At 37.6% G+C, this 23,362-nt stretch overlaps 1 protein-coding gene across 1 annotated transcript in view; it reads left to right on the forward strand.

The window, feature by feature from the left end:
• The window catches only part of LOC126176882 (WD repeat-containing protein 3), a 121,609-nt gene that overhangs the window by 24,746 nt on the left and 73,501 nt on the right, over nucleotides 1-23,362 (forward strand). Inside the window, 5 exon segments of the mRNA XM_049924082.1 lie at nucleotides 5,699-5,896; nucleotides 8,083-8,271; nucleotides 17,968-18,170; nucleotides 21,640-21,784; nucleotides 22,254-22,444. Coding sequence (XP_049780039.1) covers nucleotides 5,699-5,896; nucleotides 8,083-8,271; nucleotides 17,968-18,170; nucleotides 21,640-21,784; nucleotides 22,254-22,444 — 926 coding nt within the window.

Below are 23,362 nucleotides of genomic sequence, written 5' to 3' on the forward strand. Positions count from 1 at the left end.
GTCCCGAGTTCGAGTCTCGGTTGGGCACACAGTTTTAATCTGCCAGGAAGTTTCATATCAGCGCACACTCCGCTGCAGAGTGAAAATCTCATTCTGGGTAAAAATTCCTGTCTCCATCATTAATTCACTCAAAACATCTCAAAAATCCGTGTGGTACTGTTCAAGACCAAAAAGTCAAAATGTCAGGAAGTTAAAGAAAAGTGGTTCACAGCAGAAATAGATAAGAATTTAAACTGGATTATGCATATTAAATGTCTAAAAAGTAAATGGTATGCTATGTAAATAATATGCACTATCTCTAACAGGGAGAAATAGGAAAAAACAAAAGAGATGCAGCAATTTTGAATCCATAATAAGATGTGGTATTGTTGTTTGAGTATGCTCTAGTAATGTATTGCATATTCTGAATCACTTAGATCGGTCATTTAAAAACAGAGATGAAAGTAATTTTATCCACATTGATCAGAACATAGTGGAACTCCAATTATCTGAACTCTTAACTATTTGCACCAGTTATGCAGATCACGTTGAGAAAAAAGACATATGTCCTGTATGTCTAAAATTGTTGGCTTCGTTCGATAGTTATTACAGTATACAGTACAGTGTACAATTCTTTATCATTCTAAAATCAATCTGCAGTGAATGTATTAAAAGACAAAATCTTCCAGTGAACAACAAATACAGTGAACACATTGTTGTATGCACAATAAACACACTGTTGTGTTTAAAGTGCCCATCATTCAGTGCAGCTCAGTTCCATCTTTCGTACCTCTTGTTTTGTTTTATGCATGTGTTTTAATTTACAGTGTGGCATATGCCTTCTAAAAGGAAATGGGTTACCTTATAGATTGGCAGATAAAGAAAAGTCCATGAACAATTAAACAAAGTCATGGGTGGTAAACAGTTAGCTGAGATGTTTAGTGTCGGAACATCAACAACTTTGGATCCATTTTATTTTATTAAGTCCTCAATTGTGAACTTTGTATCTGTCCTTGGGAATGAAGATGGAAGTTTGTTGAGAAAAACAGCAGAAAACAAAGAGCTTGTGAGGCCATATTCATGTGGTTTTTGCAGCAGTGATCATTGGGAAACCATGTTTCAGGGCAGATTGTTTGCAAAAAAGCTAAACTTTTAGCCAAGGAAATGAACAGTTTGTCTTCATTTAAAATAATCAAAGACTGGCTATGGAAATTCAATGGATGGGACGGCATTTGTGAGTTAGATATAAATGATAAAGTACCAGCAGAACCAAAAGCAGCAGAGAATTTTATTGAAAAATTCAAAATTGAAACAGAATCTTATGACCCTGAATTTTTATACAGTGCAGGTGAGACATGCCTTAGTTGGAAGGATTTACCTGAAACAACCTAAGCTTCTAAAAGAGATACTAGTCCTGCTGGCCATAAGGTTAGTAAAGACCACCTTACTCTGCTAACTCTACTGTAAGCGAAGTCATAAGAGTAATTAGATCATTAAAAAATAAAAATTCTACTGGTGTGGACAATATTTCTAGTAAAATACTGAAACACTGTTATAAATTTGTTAGTCCCGTGGTATGCAACATATACAATACATCCCTACAAGAAGGGATTGTCCCTGACAGACTATAATTGGCTGCAGTGATTCCTCTCTTTAAAAAAGGTGATAAAAACATTGTTACAAACTATCGCCCAATATCCCTATTAACTACCTTCTCGAAAATCCTTGAAAAACTCATGCACAGGAGGATTGTAGACCATCTCAACTTCCACAGTATCTTAAGCAAAAATCAGTTTGGTTTTCGTGCCGGTCTTTGTACTGAACAGGCAATATTCTCTTTCAGCAACCAAGTTTTGGAAGCCATTAACAAAAAAATGTCTCCAGTGGGTATTTTTTGTGATCTTACGAAAGCCTTTGATTGTGTAAACCACCAAATTCTCTTGAAAAAGGCAGAATACTATGGTTTAGGTGGTACTGTTGGCTTGTGACTACAATCATATCTACAGGACCGGAAGTGGACTGTAATGCCAAATGGCTCTTCTGGAGAACCTGCCTCGTCTGAATGGGGCACGATAACGTGTGGTGTGCCTCAAGGCTCCGTTTTGGGCCCACTGCTTTTCCTCATCTTTATTAATGATCTTCCTCTTTGTTCTGAGACAAACAGCAAATTTACCCTGTTTGCTGATGATACCACAATTCTAATTGACGATTTGATAGATCACGATCTTGAACAAACTACAAATACTGTTTTTAATGACATCTTAAATTGATTCTCCTCAAATGGTCTCTCACTCAATGCAGATAAAACTCATTATATGAGGTTCCATACATCACAAAGTAATCTTGATGAAATTAACATAAAATGTAGAGATCAACCAATACAGAAAGTTGAAGATACAAAGTTCCTGGGTGCTTAAATGGACAGCAAATGTAATTGGTCAGTTCACATTCTTCATCTATGTAAAAAGCTTAGCTCGGCGACATTTGCATTACGGGTAATTTCTTCAGTGGCTGAAGTTGACACCATTAAGGTTGCCTACTTTGGCTACTTCCACTCATTGATGTCATATGCTGTCATATTCTGGGGGAACCAACTGCTTGCAAAAAAAAGTTTTCACCATCCAAAAAAAAGGAATCAGAATAATGTGTGGGGTCCATCAAAGACACTCTTGCAGGCACTTGTTTCGGAAGATAGGTATCCTAAACAACTGCCTCACAGTATATTTTTTCCTTGCTGACCTTTGTGTGCAAAAATTATTCTATCTACCAAGACAACTGTAAATTCCATGGCTATAACACCAGAAACAAAAACAATCTACATTTTGAAATGAAACGTCTCATTCTAGTACAAAAAGGAGTTTACTACTCCAGCATTAAGCTATTCAATGCTCTACCACTACATATCAAATGTGTTCATACAGAACTGCCAAAATTTAAACAAGTTTTCAAAGATTACCTGACAGAGAAATCTTTTTATACTGTGGATGAATATCTGAAGGAAAATGTTACCATCACTAAACTTATTGTGTCTAGAAGTAGTTCAATTGATTTTATTGTGCATTTGAGCATTAGCACACTTTTTGTAACAACAAATTGGCTGTACCTGTATTTACTCTTATAGGCCTAATATCTGATTTAACTTTGTGCTCTTATCTTTAACCTTTATTTGAAACTCCTGGTTGTTATGTTATCTAGCTGACATTGTATCTATTACTGTATTTATAGTATGTCTTACTTAAACTATGTACAATTTGGCATTGAATTGCCCTTGTATTTATTGTAAGTTTAAATTGAAACCTGTACAATTTGACACATTCCACATCCTTGTGATTGACTCACTAACTGGATCTATGGAACATGAAATAAATAAACAAACATGAAAGTAAAAAATACCCATTCTGTTAGGAAAAACAAAAAAAAAAAAAAAACTCCAATCTTTCATAAATGTTAAAAATGTTTCCACCTTTTACAATAATCATCCAAAGGTGTGGATGACTGCTACTCTTGTTTTGAATGGTAAGATTCAATTTTCATATCTGAAGAGGGGGGGGGGGGGGGAGAGAAAAAGGCCAAGGGAAAGAAGATAGTAAGGTAATGGTAATTCTGGACAGTACACCCACCCACGCCACAGGAAGCCTTCTTGGTAGAGAAGATTGATGTTTCAAAACACACTTCTTGCCTCCAAACATAGTGAGTTTGCTGCAGCCAATGGACCATTTAGTTATAAAAAATTATGGTTCATCACCAAAAGTTGAAATTAGAAGACTACTAATTCATGGTGGCAGAAGCATGGAATTTGGTGAAGACAGCCACATTAAAAAAATAAATTGAAAGTCATTTCAATCAAAGATAAGCTACAGAAAGAATGTAGAAAGACTGTAGAAGAAATGTGAGAAGGAAGAGGAAGGAAGAGAAGTAGCAGAGGGCGAAATATCACACAACCTTTTGGAAATTCTTGGACATTCCAATTGCAGTGCACAGGATACAGGTGACTGGCTTGCTAGTGATTCCTCAGAACCTGTGTTCCAAATTCTCAGTGGCTATGAAATCACTCTTAAGTCAGAGAGAAGAAACTGTGGCCAGGAGGATGACATTGTCACTGAACTAGGTGAAGGACCGTCAGCTGGTGGGGCATTTGCAGGTCTTGACACTGTGCTGACATGGACTGAGTTGTAGCCGGAGTGTGACCTTATACAGCTGCTAATTGTCAAATGGATGTGAGACTTAGCTGCATGAAAATGATTGAAGACAACAAAATAACCGTCTCTGACTGATATGTTTAGCAACTGACAGGACAGGTCCAGTCCAGAGCAACCAGATAATTGGGGTTCTACTGTACCACACTTAAACATCTTAAAATATGAGAATGAAAATTTACAATGAATTTAAAAACAATAAAATTCTAAATAGGAGGATAAATAATAACTGTAGCAGATTTACTCCCTTATTAAGTTCAACCTGCTCAGAGAGCCGAGTGCATTAGAGCGCCACTTTCGGGATTCAGGATACGGTGAGATGAGTCTGCCCCAGACTGAATCCACCTCATGGATTAATGATGAGGACTGGTGAGCTGACCAGTCTGGATTTGGTTTCTTACATTTAACTAGGTAAATACTGGGCTGGTACCATATCTCGCCCTGGGTGTATTCTAAACACTTAGAAAACGTTCTTACATTTCAACATTACAGAAGCTCTCCTGCGAACCTTGCAGAACTAGCACTCCTGAAGGAAAGGAGTGCTAGTTCTGCAAGGTTCGCAGGAGAGCTTCTGTAAAGTTTGTAAAGTAGGAGACAAGGTACTGGCAGAAGTAAAGCTGTGAGGACGGGGTGTGAGTCGTGCTTGGGTAGCTCAGTTGGTAGAGCACTTGCCCGCGAAAGACAAAGGTCCCGAAAGGCAAAGGTCCCGAGTTCGAGTCTCGGTCCGGCACACAGTTTTAATCTGCCAGGAATTTTCATATCAGCGCACACTCCGTTGCAGAGTGAAAATCTCATTCTGGAAACATCCCCAAGGCTGTGGCAAAGCCATGTCTCCGCAATATCCTTTCTCTCAGAAGTGCTAGTTCTGCAAGGTTCACAGGAGAGCTTCTGTAAAGTTTGGAAGGTAGGAGACGAGGTACTGGCAGAAGTAAAGCTGTGAGGACGGGGCGTGAGTCGTGCTTGGGTAGCTCAGTTGGTAGAGCACTTGGCCGTGAAAGGCAAAGGTCTCCAGTTTGAGTCTCGGTCCGGCACACAGTTTTAATCTGCCAGGAAGTTTCATATCAGTGCACACTCCGCTGCAGAGTGAAAATCTCATTCTGCACCACTACTATTGCCTCAACCATATAACTGTTTACCCAGTATATGAAAGGAGAAAAGGCAAAAGAAGAAGGAGAAGAAGATTCAGTCACAGTTCAGAATCAATAGCAACATTCATAAGTAAAATGTTAGAAGGAGAAATTACTTACAGTACCTGTCATTCACCCTTAGCGGGCACAGAAAGGTATGAGATATACAGTCATAAAACTCATTTACCTTTTACTCATTGATGAGAATAATAAAATTAACAACTGATAATCAGATTAACTTTAAACACAAACTAATATCGCAACTGCTTGACAACTCTATTTGGGAGGGAGGAATTTCTGAATGTGTAGTTCTTTAATGTGTGTGTGTGTGTGTGTGTGTGTGTGTGTGTGTGTGTGAATTAGAGTGTACTACTTTATAGAATTTCTGATTTCCAGGACACAGATGTGATCGTGTGGGATGTTGTTGCAGAGACTGGTCTCCATAGACTTACAGGACATAAAGGTGTTGTTACAAATGTCAGGTTTATGACAGATCACAACTTTCTCATCAGCAGTTCCAAAGATACCTTCATTAAATTTTGGGATTTAGATACTGCGCATTGCTTCAAGACCCTTGTTGGCCATAAGTCAGAGGTACATGTCCAATGTTTATTTCCTGCATTTTATTTAATTTCCGGGTAAGACATAATCCAATGATCATTCTCTAAAATAGCACTGTTTCCATATGTCACTACTTTTTCTTATACACTATGTGATCAGAAGTATCCGGACACCTGGCTGAAAACGACTTACAAGTTTGTGACGCCCTCCATCACTGATGCTGGAATTCAATTTGGTATTGGCCCACCCTTAGCCTTGATGACAGCTTCCACTCTCGCAGGCATACGTTCAATCAGGTGCTGGAAGGTTTCTTTGGGAATGGCAGCCCGTTCTTCACGGAGTGCTGCACTGATTAGAGGTATCGATGTTGGTCGGTGAGGCCTGGCACGAAGTCGGCATTCCAAAACCTCCCAAAGGTGTTCTACAGGTTTCAGGTCAGGACTTTGTGCAGGCCAGTCCGTTACAGGGATGTTTTTGTCATGTAACCACTCCACCACAGGCCGTGCATTATGAAAAGGTGCTCGACCGTGTTGAAAGATGCAGTTGCAATCCCCAAATTGCACTTCAACTGTGGGAAGGAAAAAGGTGCTTAAAACATCAATGTAGGCCTGTGCTGTGATAGTGCCATGCGAAACAATGAGTGGTGCAAGCCCCCTCCATGAAAAACACGACCACACCATAACACCACCACATCCTAATTTTACTGTTGGCACTACACACGCAGGCAGATGACGTCCACTGGGAATTCGCCATACCCACACCCTGCCATCTGATTGCCACATTGTGTACTGTGAGTTGTCACTCCACACACTTTTTTCCACTGTTCATTCATCCAATGTTTATGCTCCTTATGCCAAGCTAGGCATCATTTGGTATTTACCGGTGTGATGTGTGGCTTATGAGCAGCCACTCAACCATGTAATCCAAGTTTTCTCAGCTCCATCTAACTGTCATAGTACTTGCAGTGGATCATGAAGCAGTTTGGAACTCCTGTGTGATGGTCTGGATAGATGTCTGCCTGTTACACATTAAGACCCTCTTCGGCTGTCGGCGGTCTCTGTCAGTCAACAGATGAGCTTGTCCTGCGTGTTTTTGCGCTGTATGTGCCCCTTCACATTTTCACTTCACTATCACATCGGAAACAGTGGATCTATTGACGTTTAGGAATGTGGAAATCTCGTGCACAGACGTGTGACACAAGTGACACCCAATTACCTGACCACGTTCGAAGTCCATGAGCTCTGCGGACTGCCCCATTCTGCTCTCTCATGATGTCTATTGACTACTGAGGTCTTTGATATGGAGTACCTGGCAGTAGGTGGCAGTACAATGCACCTAATATGAAAAACATATGTTTTTGGGCTTATCCAGATACTTTTGATCACATAGTGTAATTTTTGTCGTCATTTAAGTATTTTCAGTTAGTCTCCTCAGAAAAATTGCATTTTCCTGAGTAGGGAGGCAAGCAGTGTATTTGGTGTAAATATTAAGATCTCATATGTAAGATTAAGGATTGTGGTCAGTAAGATCACAGATTCATCCAGGAGAGAATGGCATTACCAGGATTGTAATACATTTATTTGAAGTAATCTTTAGGTGGCAGAATTGTGTGAACTGGTTTCTGCTAGTAGTGCAAGGTTCCTGATTGTATTTATACTGCCTGTTTAGTATTTGGCTACAGTGTCACTTCTGCACTCTCTGCCTCATATCACACATACTAAAGAAATCTTTTTTGGATATGTGAGTGATGTGTTCAGAATAAATCTTTAGTTCAAAATTATTGTGTCAGTGTTGAGTCATTTAAAATGTTGTTTTCTTGGATCTTATTACATAATTTTTCATAATATGGTCAAAGCTGATTTGGATAAAATATATTTTTTGTGGTATGAGAATGTCATGATATGGAATGCTAGTTCTTTCCCAGACGTCTATTGTACATTGATTTGAATGAAATGAACTATATATTGTTATGACACTTCCTGGTAGTGATTGAAGATCTCCAGTATAACTCGGTTATACTGCAATAGAGACCTCCAGCTATCAGTAGAGTTAGTAAATACAGGCACTAGGAAACAGTATTATAACTCAAACATTGATTTTCTTTTATATTTTTGGACTCTTTTTACACTTCTGAGTCGTGCTTCCGAGAGTGTGAAACTTTGTTAGTAAATTAAAGACATAAATAAACTCACTTTCTCTCTCTTTTTCTCACTCACTAGGTCTGGGGATTTGAATTGATGAAAGAAGATAAATACTTGGTAACTGGATGCAATGATAATGAACTGCGAGTGTGGAATATTACTTTCAGAGAAGTCCATGGTGACAATTCTGAAAATATTGACAATAATGTAAAACATTCCAATACAGAAGGTTTTCTTACTGGAGAAGACGTTGATAGTGATATGTTGGTGAGTCACAGTTATATTTAAGCTAGGAAGTATAAATTAATAGCACTAGTAATGTGTATATTCTGAAGACTGATTAAAAGGAATAAATTTTGAGAATTCATTGAGTACAAGACATTAATTTTATAAAATCTTTTCTTTCACTTGTCAGATTCCATGTATTGCTGCTGCTGCTCTCTCTCTCTCTCTGCTTTTTCATCAGTCCTCTGACTCGTTTGATGAGGCCTGCCACAAATATCTCTCCTGTGCCAGCCTCTTCATCCCAAAGTAGCACTTGCAGCCTACTTCCTCGGGCATTTATTGAATGTATTCCAGTAACTATCTTTCCTACAGTTTTTACCCTTTACAACTCCCTCTGATTCCAACTGTTCTGTTCTCCGATTTTGAGGAGATCTTCCTCATTACTTATCATTCCACCTAATTTTGAACATCCTTCTGTAGCACCACATCTCAGAATAATTTGATTCTTTTTTTCCAGTTTTTCCATATTCCGTACCGCCGTACAATGCTGTGCTCCAAATGTACATTCTTAGAAATGTCTTACTCAGATTAAATCCTATCTTCAATACTAGCAGTGTTCTTTTGGATAGGAGTGTCCTCTTTGTCTGTGCTAGTCTGCTTTCTGTGCCACACTTCCTTAATTTGTGAAGTTTTTTTGGGGGGGAAGTTGCTACTCACCACATAACGGAGATGCTGAGTTGCAGATATGCACAACAGAAAGACTCTCACAATTAAAGCTTTCGGCCATTAAGGCCTTCATCAACAATAGTCACACACATACACACACACACACACACACACACACACACACACACACACACACGACTGCAGTCTCAGGCAACTTGGTGGTTTCGGTTTTCGTTTTATTTTATCTTTTTTAAATTTTTTTTTGTCTTTTTGAAATGAAATATTGAAATTTTGGAATTTAATTACCACCATATTTTTTAACTAGGCTTCTCTACTGGGATTGTCTGTTGGCAAGTAGAATTTTGGGACGTGATTCCCACCTAAAAGCTATCGGACTTCGTTTTGCAAAAGGTGAAATTTTAGATGCAGGTTTTATTTTGAAAGCAGACCAGTCTTATTCCACTGATTGGTACCATTAATATGTAGTCATTCACCAATAGACATCCTCGAACAAAGTAAGCCACATTTACTTATCAAATTCATGAAAAAACTGAGGAAAAGAGGTATGATTAATCATAATGATAAACACAATGAAATTAAATAATTATTATTATGCAAAATGAGCACAAATAACATAATCTCTGCTTAACTGCAAGTGTACCGGAGAATTGCTGATCAAGAAGAGAGAGAACAAAAAGTTGCCGCTGTGGTTCATTTAACATTACATAGATACTGTAATTTACAGAGAAGTTTTATTGTAATCACAGTGTCTACTAAGCAGTGATAAAATCGTCTCAGTGCTACTGGATGAAAATACAGTCACGAAATCCGCTAACACTCGTGTGAACATTAAACAACCCCCTAAATTTTTAAAGGTTTTTAAAGTTGTAAAAAGTTTTTAAAATTTTCATCACTTCATTAAGTTTTAGTCTTTAGATAGTCCCTTTTTTTTCATCATTTCATTCGTTTGAGCTGGAGCCTGTTTTAGCTTTGCCAGGAATGTACTATGTCTTCCCATTCGGGTGTGATCCTGCTGGAACCTGGCGAAACGACAGTAAGGCATAGGCATCCAATTCCTTTCTCATAGAATTTAAAAACGTTACACATTGACAAAATCAGATCATTTAGTACAATTAATCAGCATGAACAAATTACATCGTTAGAAAAACATTAAGGTGGTAATTTTTAGGAATCATCATATGGGTTTTCGTTCCAGAAATACGTGTTTTTTTTTTTTTAAACAGTTTACAATAATCACTAAGTTGAACATTATTCATTCTTGGTCAATGGTTATAAAGGTGATGCATTGTAGGCGAAGTCAGTCGGGCTGCGGCATTCGCCGTTGCTGTGGTGTAGAGCGGTCACGGCGGCGTGCTCATAATGTTGACAAATCTGCATACGTGTGCACCATGACGATCTGCGTTGTCTGCGATGGAGCAAGAAGAATGCGGAGTTCTGGGCTGGTTGTGCTCGACATGATCCAGTCAGCTCAGGATACAGGGTTACATGAAACATCCGTAGATTGGGGCCAGTAACACAATTTTTAATACGCGCTCCCTAAAGAGAATTTTATCAGTCGGTAGTTGTAATCACTTGCAACATTTAATTTACATCAGTTTGTTCGGTAATAGCTTTGGGTCTAATGTACGGTTTTTGTTCATGCACTTTACTGTCAGTTCACATCTGCACTGTTACTGCACAAACACATGCATGTTAGTTTCGGTTTCTGCACATTCATTAATGTCTGCAGAATACCGTACATTACACATGTTTGCAAAGTGTTTATCAAAATTTTCGTTTCTTAAGCACTTAGCTTTGCATTGGCTTGTAGTAGTCACATGTGACGTCACATCCATAAAGGTCGAGTGCTACAATTTCTTCCACAGTTTATGCGTGATACACACTATCTGAGTTCCATGTAACAACAGTTCACTGTGTTCCACTTCAGTAGATCATCACATCACTTCAATGCTGTCATCTGGGTGAGTAAACAAATTAAGTTCACTTGCCACTAAGAGTGCCGTCCAGTCGACATTTGTGCAACGTGTGTGTATTTATTTCACCAGGCAAAATTGTATTATCAGACATATAACGTCTCTTGATAACACATATTTCTTTTTGCTCTTGTATAAAGAGTCCTCCCATGAAATGCAAATTTACGTGCGCTACTTCACCATTGACAGTTCTGTTTGCCATTGACAACTTATTACTCAGAACATGTCAGTACGTATCATGTTACTTACAAATGTGCTCAAAGAAAAATCCCACAGCTTATGTACTCTGTTGTTGGTACCAGCTGTATCATTTACATAGTATTTATATTCTATAACTTTCTAACTTTTTCCTCTTACAGTTCTTCACGACATTAATTTAGTTGTGTGGCTGTTTACAGTAGTAAAGCCTAGCTTTACATCATTTTGTCATGTAATGCAAGTTTGTTTATTACTACTGGAGCTAAGGACCTCACTGACTGTTTTTGCCTCACACAAACTGGTGTGTGCCGTTTAAATTAGTCGCGAGAATTAGTGCAGAATATGAATCTGCTCATGCCACAATGTTGCCATTTCACTTCTATCAGAATAAAATTTCAGTAGTTTTATCACTTCACTTTAAAACACGACCCACAGTGATTAGATTAGATTAGATTAGGTTAGTTTTTCATTCCATAGATCCGTGCTGACCAGATCCTCGTGGATGTGGAACATGCCTTTCTTTTTTTAAATCTGAAATAACAATACTAATAGTATGAATATATACAATTTGTCCCTATTAAAAAATTCGCCAATGGAGTAGAAGGAGTTGGCCATTAGTAAGTCTTTCAGGCTACTTTTAAACTGATCTTTATTTGTAACTAAATTTTTTATGTTTGCTGGCAAATTGTTGAAGATGAGTGTTCCTGAGTAGTGGACCCCTTTTTGAACTGAAGCAAGTGTTTTTAAGTCCTTGTGCAGATCATTTTTGTTCCTGGTTTTGTATGTATGAACTGAGTTGTTTGTTGGAAAAAGAGATATATTATTTAGGACAAATTTCATTAAGGAGTAAATATACTGAGAGCCAGTAGTTAGTATACCCAGTTCTTTGAAGAGGTTTCTACATGATGTCTGTGAATTTACTCCACAAATAATACGTATTACACACTTTTGGACTCTGAAAACTTTTGTTTGACTTGAAGAGTTACCCCAAAATATTATACCATATGACATTATGGAATGAAAGTAGGCAAAATATGCAAGCTTTTTCATTTTTATGTCGCCTATGTCAGCTAACACTCGAATTGCAAATACAGATTTGTTAAGGCGTTTCTGCAGTTCTGTGGTGTGCTCCTCCCAACTGAATTTATTATCAAGTTGTAATCCCAGGAATTTAAGACTGTCAAACTCTTCTATGTGCTCTTCTTCATACTTTATGCATATGTTGGACGGAAACCTCTTACAGGTTCTGAGTTGCATGTAGTGAGTCTTTTCGAAGTTTAATGTCAGTGAGTTGGCTTTAAACCATTTCCATGAAAATATCATTAGCAGATCTTTCTAGAACTACACTCGACATACTATTTATTGCAATACTTGTGTCATCTGCAAACAAAATGAACTCTGCTTCTGGCAGTGTAACTGACGAGAGATCATTAATGTACACAAGAAAAAGCAATGGCCCTAAGATGGATCCTTGTGGGACCCCACATGTAATTTCTTCCCATTCTGATGATGACTGACAACTTAATTCACTAGTCCCTTGCACTGACACCCTTTGTTTCCTGTTAGCGAGATATGACTTGGACCATTTTGCAGCACTGCCCATGACACCATAGAATTCTAATTTATTTAAAAGGATGTTGTGGTTCACACAATCAAATGCGTTTGACAAATCACAGAAAATACCTGCTGCTTGTAATTTGTTATTTCATGAATTAAGTACATTTTCACTGTAGGTGTAAATAGCCTTCTCGATATCAGAACCCTTCAGAAATCCAAACTGTGTTCTTGATAATATGTTATTTGTGGTCAGATGGTTGAGAAGCTGCCTGTGCATTACTTTTTCTAAAATTTTTGAGAATGCTGGCAAAAGTGAAATCGGTCTGTAGGTTGGTGGTATCTCTTTATCCCCTTTCTTGAATAGAGGCTTAACATCTGCATATTTTAGCCAGTCAGGAAATGTCCCAGTTATAATTGACTGGTTACACAAGTAACTTAGAATTGTACTAAACTCACAAGAACACGCCTTTATTAACTTTGTTGATATTTCATCATAGCCACTAGAATGGTTTGTTTTTAAAGATTTTATTATGGAAGTTATTTCTTTTGGTGAAGTGAGTGACATATTCATGTACCTGAAGCTACTTGTAAAGGCTAGTTTCAGATATTCAGTAGCTTGCTGTTTATGTTTGCAAACTACATGCTAGGCATAAACAGAAAATTATTTTATAACACTAACCATTGCATCTGTACAAAACTTAAAATCTACTAATAGAAAAACTTTATCACCTGTATGGCCTCTGCCTTACTTTCTTTACTTAGAATTGCATAGCAAAAGAAATGGAAAAATTGAATCCATGAAAATGTTACTAAGAGTACATCAAAATAAGATTCTTGTTACTTTTCTCTTCATAATATTAATGAAATGAATTTACTTAAAAGATTATTTCTGAACTTCTACTATTAATGTGAAAGTTTGTTGTTCAGCAGATTTACTTAAGATGTACTTATGCACATGAAGAAAATAAATTTGTCTTAAGACTACTATGTACACTGGCTTACGTACTAACATATTTACAAGTTCTCATAATATTTATGTAGGTACATCCACTCTAGGAAATGTTTACTCAGTAAAATATTTCTTTATATCCTGTTGTAACATGCAACGGATTTCATTCAACACAGCTCCTCTGTTGGCTCATGGGACAGTACAGGCAAAATGTTTCGTGTGGCTTTACTTGCATTATATACCCATATCTTTTAATTATACTGGGCTTACAGATATATACTTGTTTAAAAGGTTAATTCATTTTGTTGTACAGTGTTTAAATAAACTGATTCATAAACTTTGCTTCATATTTCCTGTCTGCATACTGTACATCAAATTCCTGTTGACTGGGCTGTGTTTAATCTGGCAACATAGGAAATTGATTGTCACATAAAATTACCTCTGGTTTTACATATTTGATTTGGACTCCTTGACATAACTTACTGTGAACCGGCTTCCTTTTAATGAATGGTAGGGCTATCCTTTTCCCATTCACTTTTAATACACATTTGCCACAAGAAATGTCAATTACTGCATCTCTTTCTTGTAAGCACACTGATAAACCTTAACAAACCAAGAATGTCCTCTCCATAGCTCCATTACCTGCCTCAACTAATACATGAGTCTGCATATGTACTCCCTTTGACTTATTTCCAAATGCACCCATGATCCTACAATTGTGTACCAGCAGCATATATGGTGTCTGAAGTTCACAAATCTTATTATAGAATTGTAAAGCCATACAATTTGTAGCTGCGCATGTGTCAACAGTAACTCTGGTTGGTATCCCACCTACTACTGCGTGAAATGTAGCTTGGAGTGTTTCCTTTTCTGTTCGTTTACACAAATGGTTTTCTTTGCAAAGTTCATCACTCAGATTTTTTCCCTGATTATGTCTTATTAAATACAGGCTTTTACGACATTTGCCCCCTGCTTCTTCCGTGACCGCCATATGAAGTCTGTATGAGGTCGCATTTAGTTTATAACGCCTCTGTAGTGCTGGACGTAGTGTTGCCCACCAGTTTTATAATTCTTACTGGTGGCTGTTGCCTCCAGTTGTGTTCAGCGGCACTGTTCAGTGGTGCAGGAGCACCATCTGATTGTGTATTGGTTCTTGTGTTAGGATGCCAATTACTGTTTGACTGCTGTGTTATTGGTTGCCAGTGGTTTGATTGATTATTGTTATTACTATTGTAATTACTGTACCCTGGATGATACCTGTTGTCTTGCCTATGCCACTTATTAAAAGGAGGAGAATTTCTTCCATCCCATGGTCCTAGGTTATTATTACTGTTGTAAGATTAAGGCAAACTATTCCCATTTTTGAGACCTTTACCATTTTTATTGTGATATTGATAATAGTTATTACAGTTGTTACTCGATACTTGAGCATTACTGCCCCCATTCAATTTTGCGTCTTCATGCAACAGGTCAATAGAATTAAGCATTGAAATGAAAAGTTCTACACCTGAATCTGTACATGAAGTAGTTTTTCTTTTATTGGTACTGGTAATTTTGATTTTAAAAGCCCTATGACTTCTTGTTTGAGCATTGGTTCATCCCAATATTTCATCTTATTTATATACTTCTCAAAATATTTATGCAGTGTACCTACTTTACTATTGTTCATCTCAGGATTATATCTCTCATGCCTTAAATGTTCTTGTGTTTTTGCTGGCCAATATTTATTTAGAAAAGCGTTCTCGAATTCCTCATAAGTATGGCAATAATCTATTACTCCATTTGCCCATAAGGCTCCATCACCCAGAATATGGGTAGTGACAAATTGTATTTTCTGTTTATTGTTACACGACTTTGGTAGTATCTTTTTGAAATTAAATATTGAAATTTTGGAATTTAATTACCACCATATTTTTTAGCTAGGCTTCTCTACTGGGAATGTCTGTTGGCAAGTATAATTTTGGGACGTGATTTGTGCCTAAAAGCTGTCGGACTTTGTTTTGCAAAAGGTGAAATTTTAAATGCAGGTTCTATTTTGAAAGCAGGCCAGTCGTATTCCACTGATTGGTACCATTAATATGCGGTCATTCACCACCAGACATCCCCATACAAAGTAAGCCACATTTACTTATCAAATTCATGAAAAAACTGAGGAAAAAAGGTATGATTGGTCATAATGATAAACACAATGAAATTAAATTATTATTATTATTACACATAATGAGCACAAGTAACAGAATCTCTACTTAACTGCAACTGTACCGGATAATGGCTGATCAAGGAGAGAGAGAAGAAAAAGTTGCCAGTCTGGTTCATTTAACATTACATAGATACTGTAATTTTTACTGCATGAAAACACACAGTCACGAAATCTGCTAACACTTGGGGCACATTACATTTTGGTCTACATCCTTCATGAGAAGTAGAAAACACACACACACACACACACACACACACACACACACACACACTTTCTATGCTTCCAAAGCTGTCTCAAACTTGGGCTGCAATAGTGGTATCCCTGTGTCTTCCAAATTGACTCCCATTTCTTACTTTTTCTGTCATGTCATCATCAGACAAGTCCCCCCCCCCACCCCCCACCCCGCCCCGCCCCGCCCCGCCCCGCCCCTTAGAGACCTCCAATGCACTCTTTTCCATCTATCTCTCTCCCCTCTTGAGTATGACAGTCAGATTCTCATGGCTTCTTAATAGTGTTGCCACTCTTGTTTTTAATTTTATAAAAGGTTGTTTTGACTTCTCTTTATGCTATAGCAGTCCTTACAATTACCATTTATTTTTTGATTTCTTCACATTTTTCCTGCAGCCATTCCATCATTGCTTCCTTGCCCTTCCTATTTATTTCATTCCTGATTTACTAGTCCTGTCTTTGCCTGCACGATTTTGTACTATCTTCTTTCATCAATTAGTGGAAGTATTTCTTCTGTTACCCAAAGTTTCTTCACACTTACATTCCTTGTATGTATGTTTGTGTGTCCAACCTCTGTGATTGCTCATTTTAGAGATCTCCATTTCTTTTCACCTGAACTACCTACTGTGATATTCTTTCGTACAGTAATTACAGTTTTAGAGAACTAAGATCACATCTCATCAGTCCTCGGCACTTCAATATCCCACTTCTTTCCACATCAATTCCTCCAGACAGTTCTCTTTAAACTTCAGTCCTCTCGACATCATTAGTAAATTGTGGTCTACGTCTACGTCTGCTCCTGGGTTCACCTTACAATCAAATATGTGATTTTGGAATCTTTATCTGACCATGATGGAATGTGATCCAACTGGAATCTTCCTGTCTCCAGACCTTTGCCACATATTCCTCCTCCTCTTGTGATTATTGAACTTTGTGTTCACTGTTACTGGCTGAAATTTATTGCAGAACTCAATAGTTCTTGTCTTTCATTCATACTACCAAGCCTCACTCTTCTATTCCTTCCCCTACTGCTGCAGTCCAGTCCCCTATGGCCATTAGATTTTCATCTGCTTTTACATAATTAATTACCTATTCAGTATCATTATATACTTTATCTCATCCTCATCTACTTGTGAAGTCTGCACATATACCTGAACCGTTGTTGTTGGACTTTGTTCGATGAGATCAACCCTATCACTGAACTTTTCTGTACCCATCATACCAAAAATCAATTTTTTCTTTCCATCTCACCTGACTGGCCCGCACTGTTATCTAGAATAATTAAACCGTTGCATTTCCCTTCTCATATTTTGTAGCTTTCAGGCCATTTTCAAACATCTGACATTCCATGCTCTGATTCATAGAATGTTATCCTTTTGTTGCTTATTTCGTCCTCTTTGGATGGTTACCTCTGCCTTGGCAGGCTCTCCCTGAGATCCAGATGGGGGAGTAACCCAGAATCATGTGCCAATGGAGAGATCATCATGACACTTCCTATTACAGGCCATACGCCATGTGGATAAACATTGTGTGTCTGTAATACAGTGGCTTCTATTGCTTTCTGCACCCTCACATTGTTGATTGTTGCTTCTCTAGAAACTGTAATTAGTCAGTTGTTCGTGCTTTTAGCTGAGTGGTAAATAATTGGCAGAAGAAGGGCACAATGTTCCATTTTTATCGGCAGTTTCAGTAATGTTATTTATGAGGGAAATTTAGTTGCAAAATAACTTTTTTAATGTTATTGTGTGAATGTCCACCTGGATGTATTTTTAAGTGTAGCTGTTAGTAATTGGTATTGTACACACAGGATTTCGTGTGCCTCATATATTTTATTTTTGATATCAGTTAGTATGCTTTGGGCTTTGTATGACTTCTGGGTTATGTGTCATCTAACTGACATTATTTTCATGCCAGCTGTTGGTTATTAGAGATTTGATTTGTTGCAGAGTCCAGTTATATGTCAGAAGGCAGGATCTCTACTCCGATTTGGGAAGGGCCGAGTTGTATCTTTAACTGCAGACTCTACAGGACACGTGTTGTGCTGCCATGGAACTGATAACAGTTTGGAATTGTATCACTTTAAGTCGGATGAAGAAACACAAGCACGCTTTAAGAAGAGGCAAAAAAGGGAGAAAAAAAGACTTTCCCGGTATTTCCACAATAATCTATTAATTTAGCATATAAATGTATTTACATTATCCAGCTAAATATATATTTTAAAGGTAGTTATTGCTTATTGAGCATCTGTTATAAGGCTGTTTGATATAAGAGTGGAAAGTGTTTGTGTGTTTTGTATTGCACAAACATATCAAGGAAATACAGTAATAATTTCTTTCAAAATAAAATTCATGCATCAGCTGCACAGTTATTTATAGTGTCCCAATGTTTTTTACGCTTTTTGAAGACGCAAGGGTGATCTGTCAAAACTGCTGAGCAAAACAGAAATAACTGTGCAACTGATGACTGAATTTTTTCCTGAAATATATACCATACTACTGTTGCTGAGAAAGTAACAGCTAGGAATAAAATCATAAATAACTTCTTTGTTGCGTCGTTTCTAAATGAGTCAAATGGTAGATTTCAGAATTTCTCCTCCTCAAATACAGTCAGTTCCATCTTTCAGTTCAGCTAATTTGAAACATTCTTGATGATATGACTGTCTCAGAGAGAAAGAGAGAGAGAGAGAGAGAGAGAGAGAGATTTGAACACAACAGCAGCTTTGGCTGTTCTTAACTTGCCCTTTACAGTAGTCTGCCATGATGCAGGTTGTTGTGGCTGATTTAACTGCAGTCGACATCTTGAAGAAGATTGCAAGTTTCTATAAATTTGTCCTTTTCACTATGTGTGGCATAGTGTTACTAATAGAAGTACAGCAGTATTATGAAAAGGATTAATTGCAAACCACCATAAAGATGATAGATTAAGTTGCAGGCAGGTATAACAGAAAGACTGTTACACTTTGATCTTTCGGCCAAAGCCTCCTCCAGAAAGGAAACACACACACACACACACACACACACACACACACACACACACACACACACACACAAGCACACCTCACGCACACACAACTGCTATCTCAGGCCAGAGGTAGTGCTCATATGTACGTGAGGTGTACTTACTGGTGTGAATGGTGTATTTCCTTTCTGAAGAAGGCTTTGACCAAAAGCTTAGTGTGTTACAGTCTTTTCGTTATTCCTGTATGCAACTCAGCATTTTATCTTTATGGTGAGTAGCAATCTATCCTTTTCATAATATTGCTGTTATTCCAACCTGGACTTTCCATTGTTTAACAAATGTACAACCATACAGTTGCTGGCTGTGTGTGTGTGTGTGTGCGTACTGTTTAATACCATACAGAAGAATGCAAGTTGAAAATGTCCAATTTACTGTTTCTATTCCCAAATATTTCTCTGTAATTCATTTATACATTGAAGTTTTGTCTTTAACATTGTTTGCATTGCTCTACATAGAATTTTTATCCTGTTACGGTAGATAGAAAACATTTAATTGTTGTGCTACTTTATGTTACCACAGCAGATTTGTTAAAAACATTGTTTTGGGTTTGCCAGCAGATCACATTGTCTAAATTCCACAATATTTCATCAAGGCTAGTGCTGGCAAGTTTCTGTATTGCTTTTTTGTGGAAACATCCATATTTTGTTTGAACAGTTGTGGCAGATGAGAAAGAAGTTATAAGACTGGTGATGCATTTGCAAAGAGACTCGTCATCAAAATAGATTTGCTTACAATGGTTGTCAGAGCCATAAAAGGAATAATTTACATAAATGCAACTTTCATATTGACATTTTTTTAGATGATCATTGTGAGAGAAGAGTGAACATAGTCTTTGTCAAGGAAGTTTTTGGGTTATTATTTTGTCCCATTGACTTCAATTTGTCTGAATTGACTGAGACTAATGAACAACTTTCATCTCAGTATTTCATTTTCTTGTGTCTCTTACAAGGCTTTACTTCTTTTTGACTCTCACCACTCTCTCAAAACCTCTTTAGCAGTATTATTAACCATGGAACATCGTTATGTATGGCCCACCTGTGTAATGTAGGCCAAAGTAAACTTGCATTTTCAGTGCAGTTCCGTAGAGTGCCCTAGGTTTTCAATCTTGAACAGGATGAAGTGGCTTGTGTGCTGCACTGTCCACTCTGTCAACATGTCTTGTAGGGTCATTTCAAGGTTATATTGCATGTACATTGTCATTTTACAGGAAGAAGAGTTGTTACAAAGGGTAGTTTTACACTGAAGTGGCATGCACCACAATGATGAAAGTGAAACATTCAACCTCTGCCGTCAGGCGTACAGTACTCAAAATCTTTACATAGTGGTAGCTGGTAGTCAACAGCACCAGCTGATGATTGCTGCTTGGTAATTATGGCTCATAGGTAACCCAGGGAGAATGCTATAGAAGTTTGTGTTGGTTTGTTGGAGGCAGCTGACAGCGCTATGTCCCAGACAAACACAACTATCAGGCAGCTGAGAGAGCTATGTCCCAGACAAACGCAGCTGTCTTCACATGATCAGTGTGATCTGTAGTTGTTGATTATGAACAAACAAGAAAAGAGATTGTTTGAAGGGAGTGAGAGAGAAAGAGAGATTAGTTTCTTTGGTACATTGGCAGGTGCAGAATTTGAACATGCTTGGTACCAATTGAAACTTGCAAGAACCTTCCGCAGATACTGGATGGTCTCAGGTGAGTTGTTGTCATCAAACTTATGTTGCTTGAGCAGTAATAGCTCAACCATCTTCCAGATAGTGTGCCAAAGAAGATGCAAACATAGCACGGGCTGGAGTGAGATAGTACTGAATGTTACCCAGCATCAGATTTTGATTTCAAAAATGCATGCTGTCGAACTGACTGTCTTTCTTCTGATTAAAGTGCAATTTTTTGGCAACGTTATTTTTTTTAGTTTGATTATGTTTATTCTGTCATTCCCTTCTCCCCTTGAATCTAAGCTTACACGCATTTGAAGATATTCACGTGGTACGAAAGATAGTTTAAAAACTGTTCTTAGTAGAAAACTGTCAGATGTCAGCCATTTGTTCTTCTTAATGAGGTGGTTTTATAATATTTCAGATCTGTGTTGTAAGAAACTGAAACATTTTGACATTACTAATTTGACTACAACACTTGTTGTAATGTGTATTTTTATTTCTGTATTGCTCCCTAATTCTGAATTTGTAGAAGTTTGACACTTTGGGTTAGTGTTTGCATCTGTGAACACTTTGTTGAAGCTCTTTTTGTGAAATGAGCAATGAATCAGTTCCTAGTCAATCATATGATGTACTGGTTCTCAGGAAAGAAAGATCAGTATGCATGGTGACAGTAGATAACAGTCCTTACTAGTTGTGAAACATAAAGAATAATTCTGTGGTGCATTATGTGAGGGAGGTGGAACACTATCCTCTCTCTCTCTCTGAATTACTCCTCTTCCTGTGTTTGGTGAAACCTGATTGTTTCACTCCCCATTCTCCATGCTCCTCTTTCTCAGCAGCACAAAATAAAAAGCTTAAAGGCTATGCGTTTTGCAATGTTTGTGTATAAGAGTAGTACTTGTACTTTACGGTTCATGGGTAATGCATTATGTCCAAAACATTTGTAGGGCAGAAGAGAACTGTGATCCACCTGAGGCTGATACATCCCTGGTCCCTGGATTGAAAGATGAAGTTGCAAGATTACCTGTAATTAAAGCAAATGGAAAAATTAAGGCAGCACATGTAATTATGGGGAGTCAGAAGGAATTAAGAGTAAGTTTTATTTGTTTTATGAAAGTCTACTATTGTTACATTCCATCCTGGATTTTCCATTGTTTGATTTTATGAAAAACTTATTTTTAAATATCGAATAATGGGCCCGACTTGTTGGCCAGTACCTACCTTTGGAGACTTCTATCTTCTGCTGCAGTACATTGCCACAAGTTGCCCACAGTAATCAGGTAGTAAATTTTTATGCCTTTTGGATTGTAATAAATCCACCTGATGATGGTGTGCTCCACCAAAACACATAATGGAAAGAACAATAAAGAGACTACTTAATAGTAATTATTATGTCATATTGATGTTCATAATGGTCACAGTCAAGTATAATGTAAAATGTTCACATGTAAAACATCAATACAATAAAAGTATACATACTTAAGCAACACTTGTAGCAATAACTGTTTATTTTAATAATATTTTGTGTTTTGTTTCCTAATCATTCTGCAATTTGTTGTAGGTATCTGTGTCCCTCAGTAACAACAGCATTGAGCTACATTCAGTCGTCGGCACAAATAAAGAGGCAGAATGCAAATGTATTCGTAAAATATCAAGTCAAGGACATCATTCTGAAGTCCGCTCAGTGTGTTTCAGTTCAGATAATTTAGCAATTGCCTCTGCAAGTGCTGAGGCAGTAAAATTATGGAACAGGTACTTCCATTTCATTCCTAAATGTATAACATGAGAGTGGATGCTAGAAAACACACATAGCATTTGAAGTCTCTAATGAAAGGAAAGAATGAAAGTTCTTCCCATTAAGTGATCCTCTTCATTACATTTTAATACAGATTGTGACTAACAGAGTCACCATATTGATGTTGCAGGGTGTAAATCACTGTAGAAATAGTAGATACTTGTGAACTGAGGCATGTCTTGTGTATTTGGAGTCTTAGCTTTGTTTGTATATCGGATGGATATGTGTGTGTGTGTGCGCGAGTGTATACCTGTCCTTTTTCCCCGTAAGGTAAGTCTTCCCCTCTCCTTCCCTCTTTCCTGAAGCAACTGTTTGTTGCGAAAGCTTGAATTTTGTGTGTATGTTTGTGTGTCTATCGACCTGCCAGCGCTTTTGTTTGGTAAGTTTCATCATCTTTGTTTTTAGATATAATAAAAAAACTAATAGATAAGATGTAAGATGAAGTGCACTAGCTCCTATCTCATCATCTTAGCTGCATAAAGTAGTGAAAGCATGTTCGCACCTCATCTCAAGCATTCCAGTCCTATGGAAAATACATGATTGCTCAACATGAAGCAATTACAATGCTGTCACCAAGGGAAGTGTTAATTGGTTCACCCAGAAAAACTATCTGCAGTACTGTATTAGTGAAATAATTTAAAAAGCCATCATATATACTACTAATCGACATCTACATACATAATCCACTCATAACAATGTGGTGCATAGTGGAGGGTACTCTGTACCACTGTTTTTCCTTGTGATTACCTTGTCTGTTCCACTCACAGATGGAGTGATTGGAAAAAAAAACTGTTTGTATGCTTTTGTATAAGCCCTTATTTCTCTTATCTTGTCTCCGTGGTCCTTAAGAAAGATGGATGTTGTGTGAGTACGAT

This window comes from Schistocerca cancellata, chromosome 3 (assembly GCF_023864275.1).
Source record: "Schistocerca cancellata isolate TAMUIC-IGC-003103 chromosome 3, iqSchCanc2.1, whole genome shotgun sequence".
Lineage (NCBI taxonomy): Eukaryota > Metazoa > Arthropoda > Insecta > Orthoptera > Acrididae > Schistocerca > Schistocerca cancellata.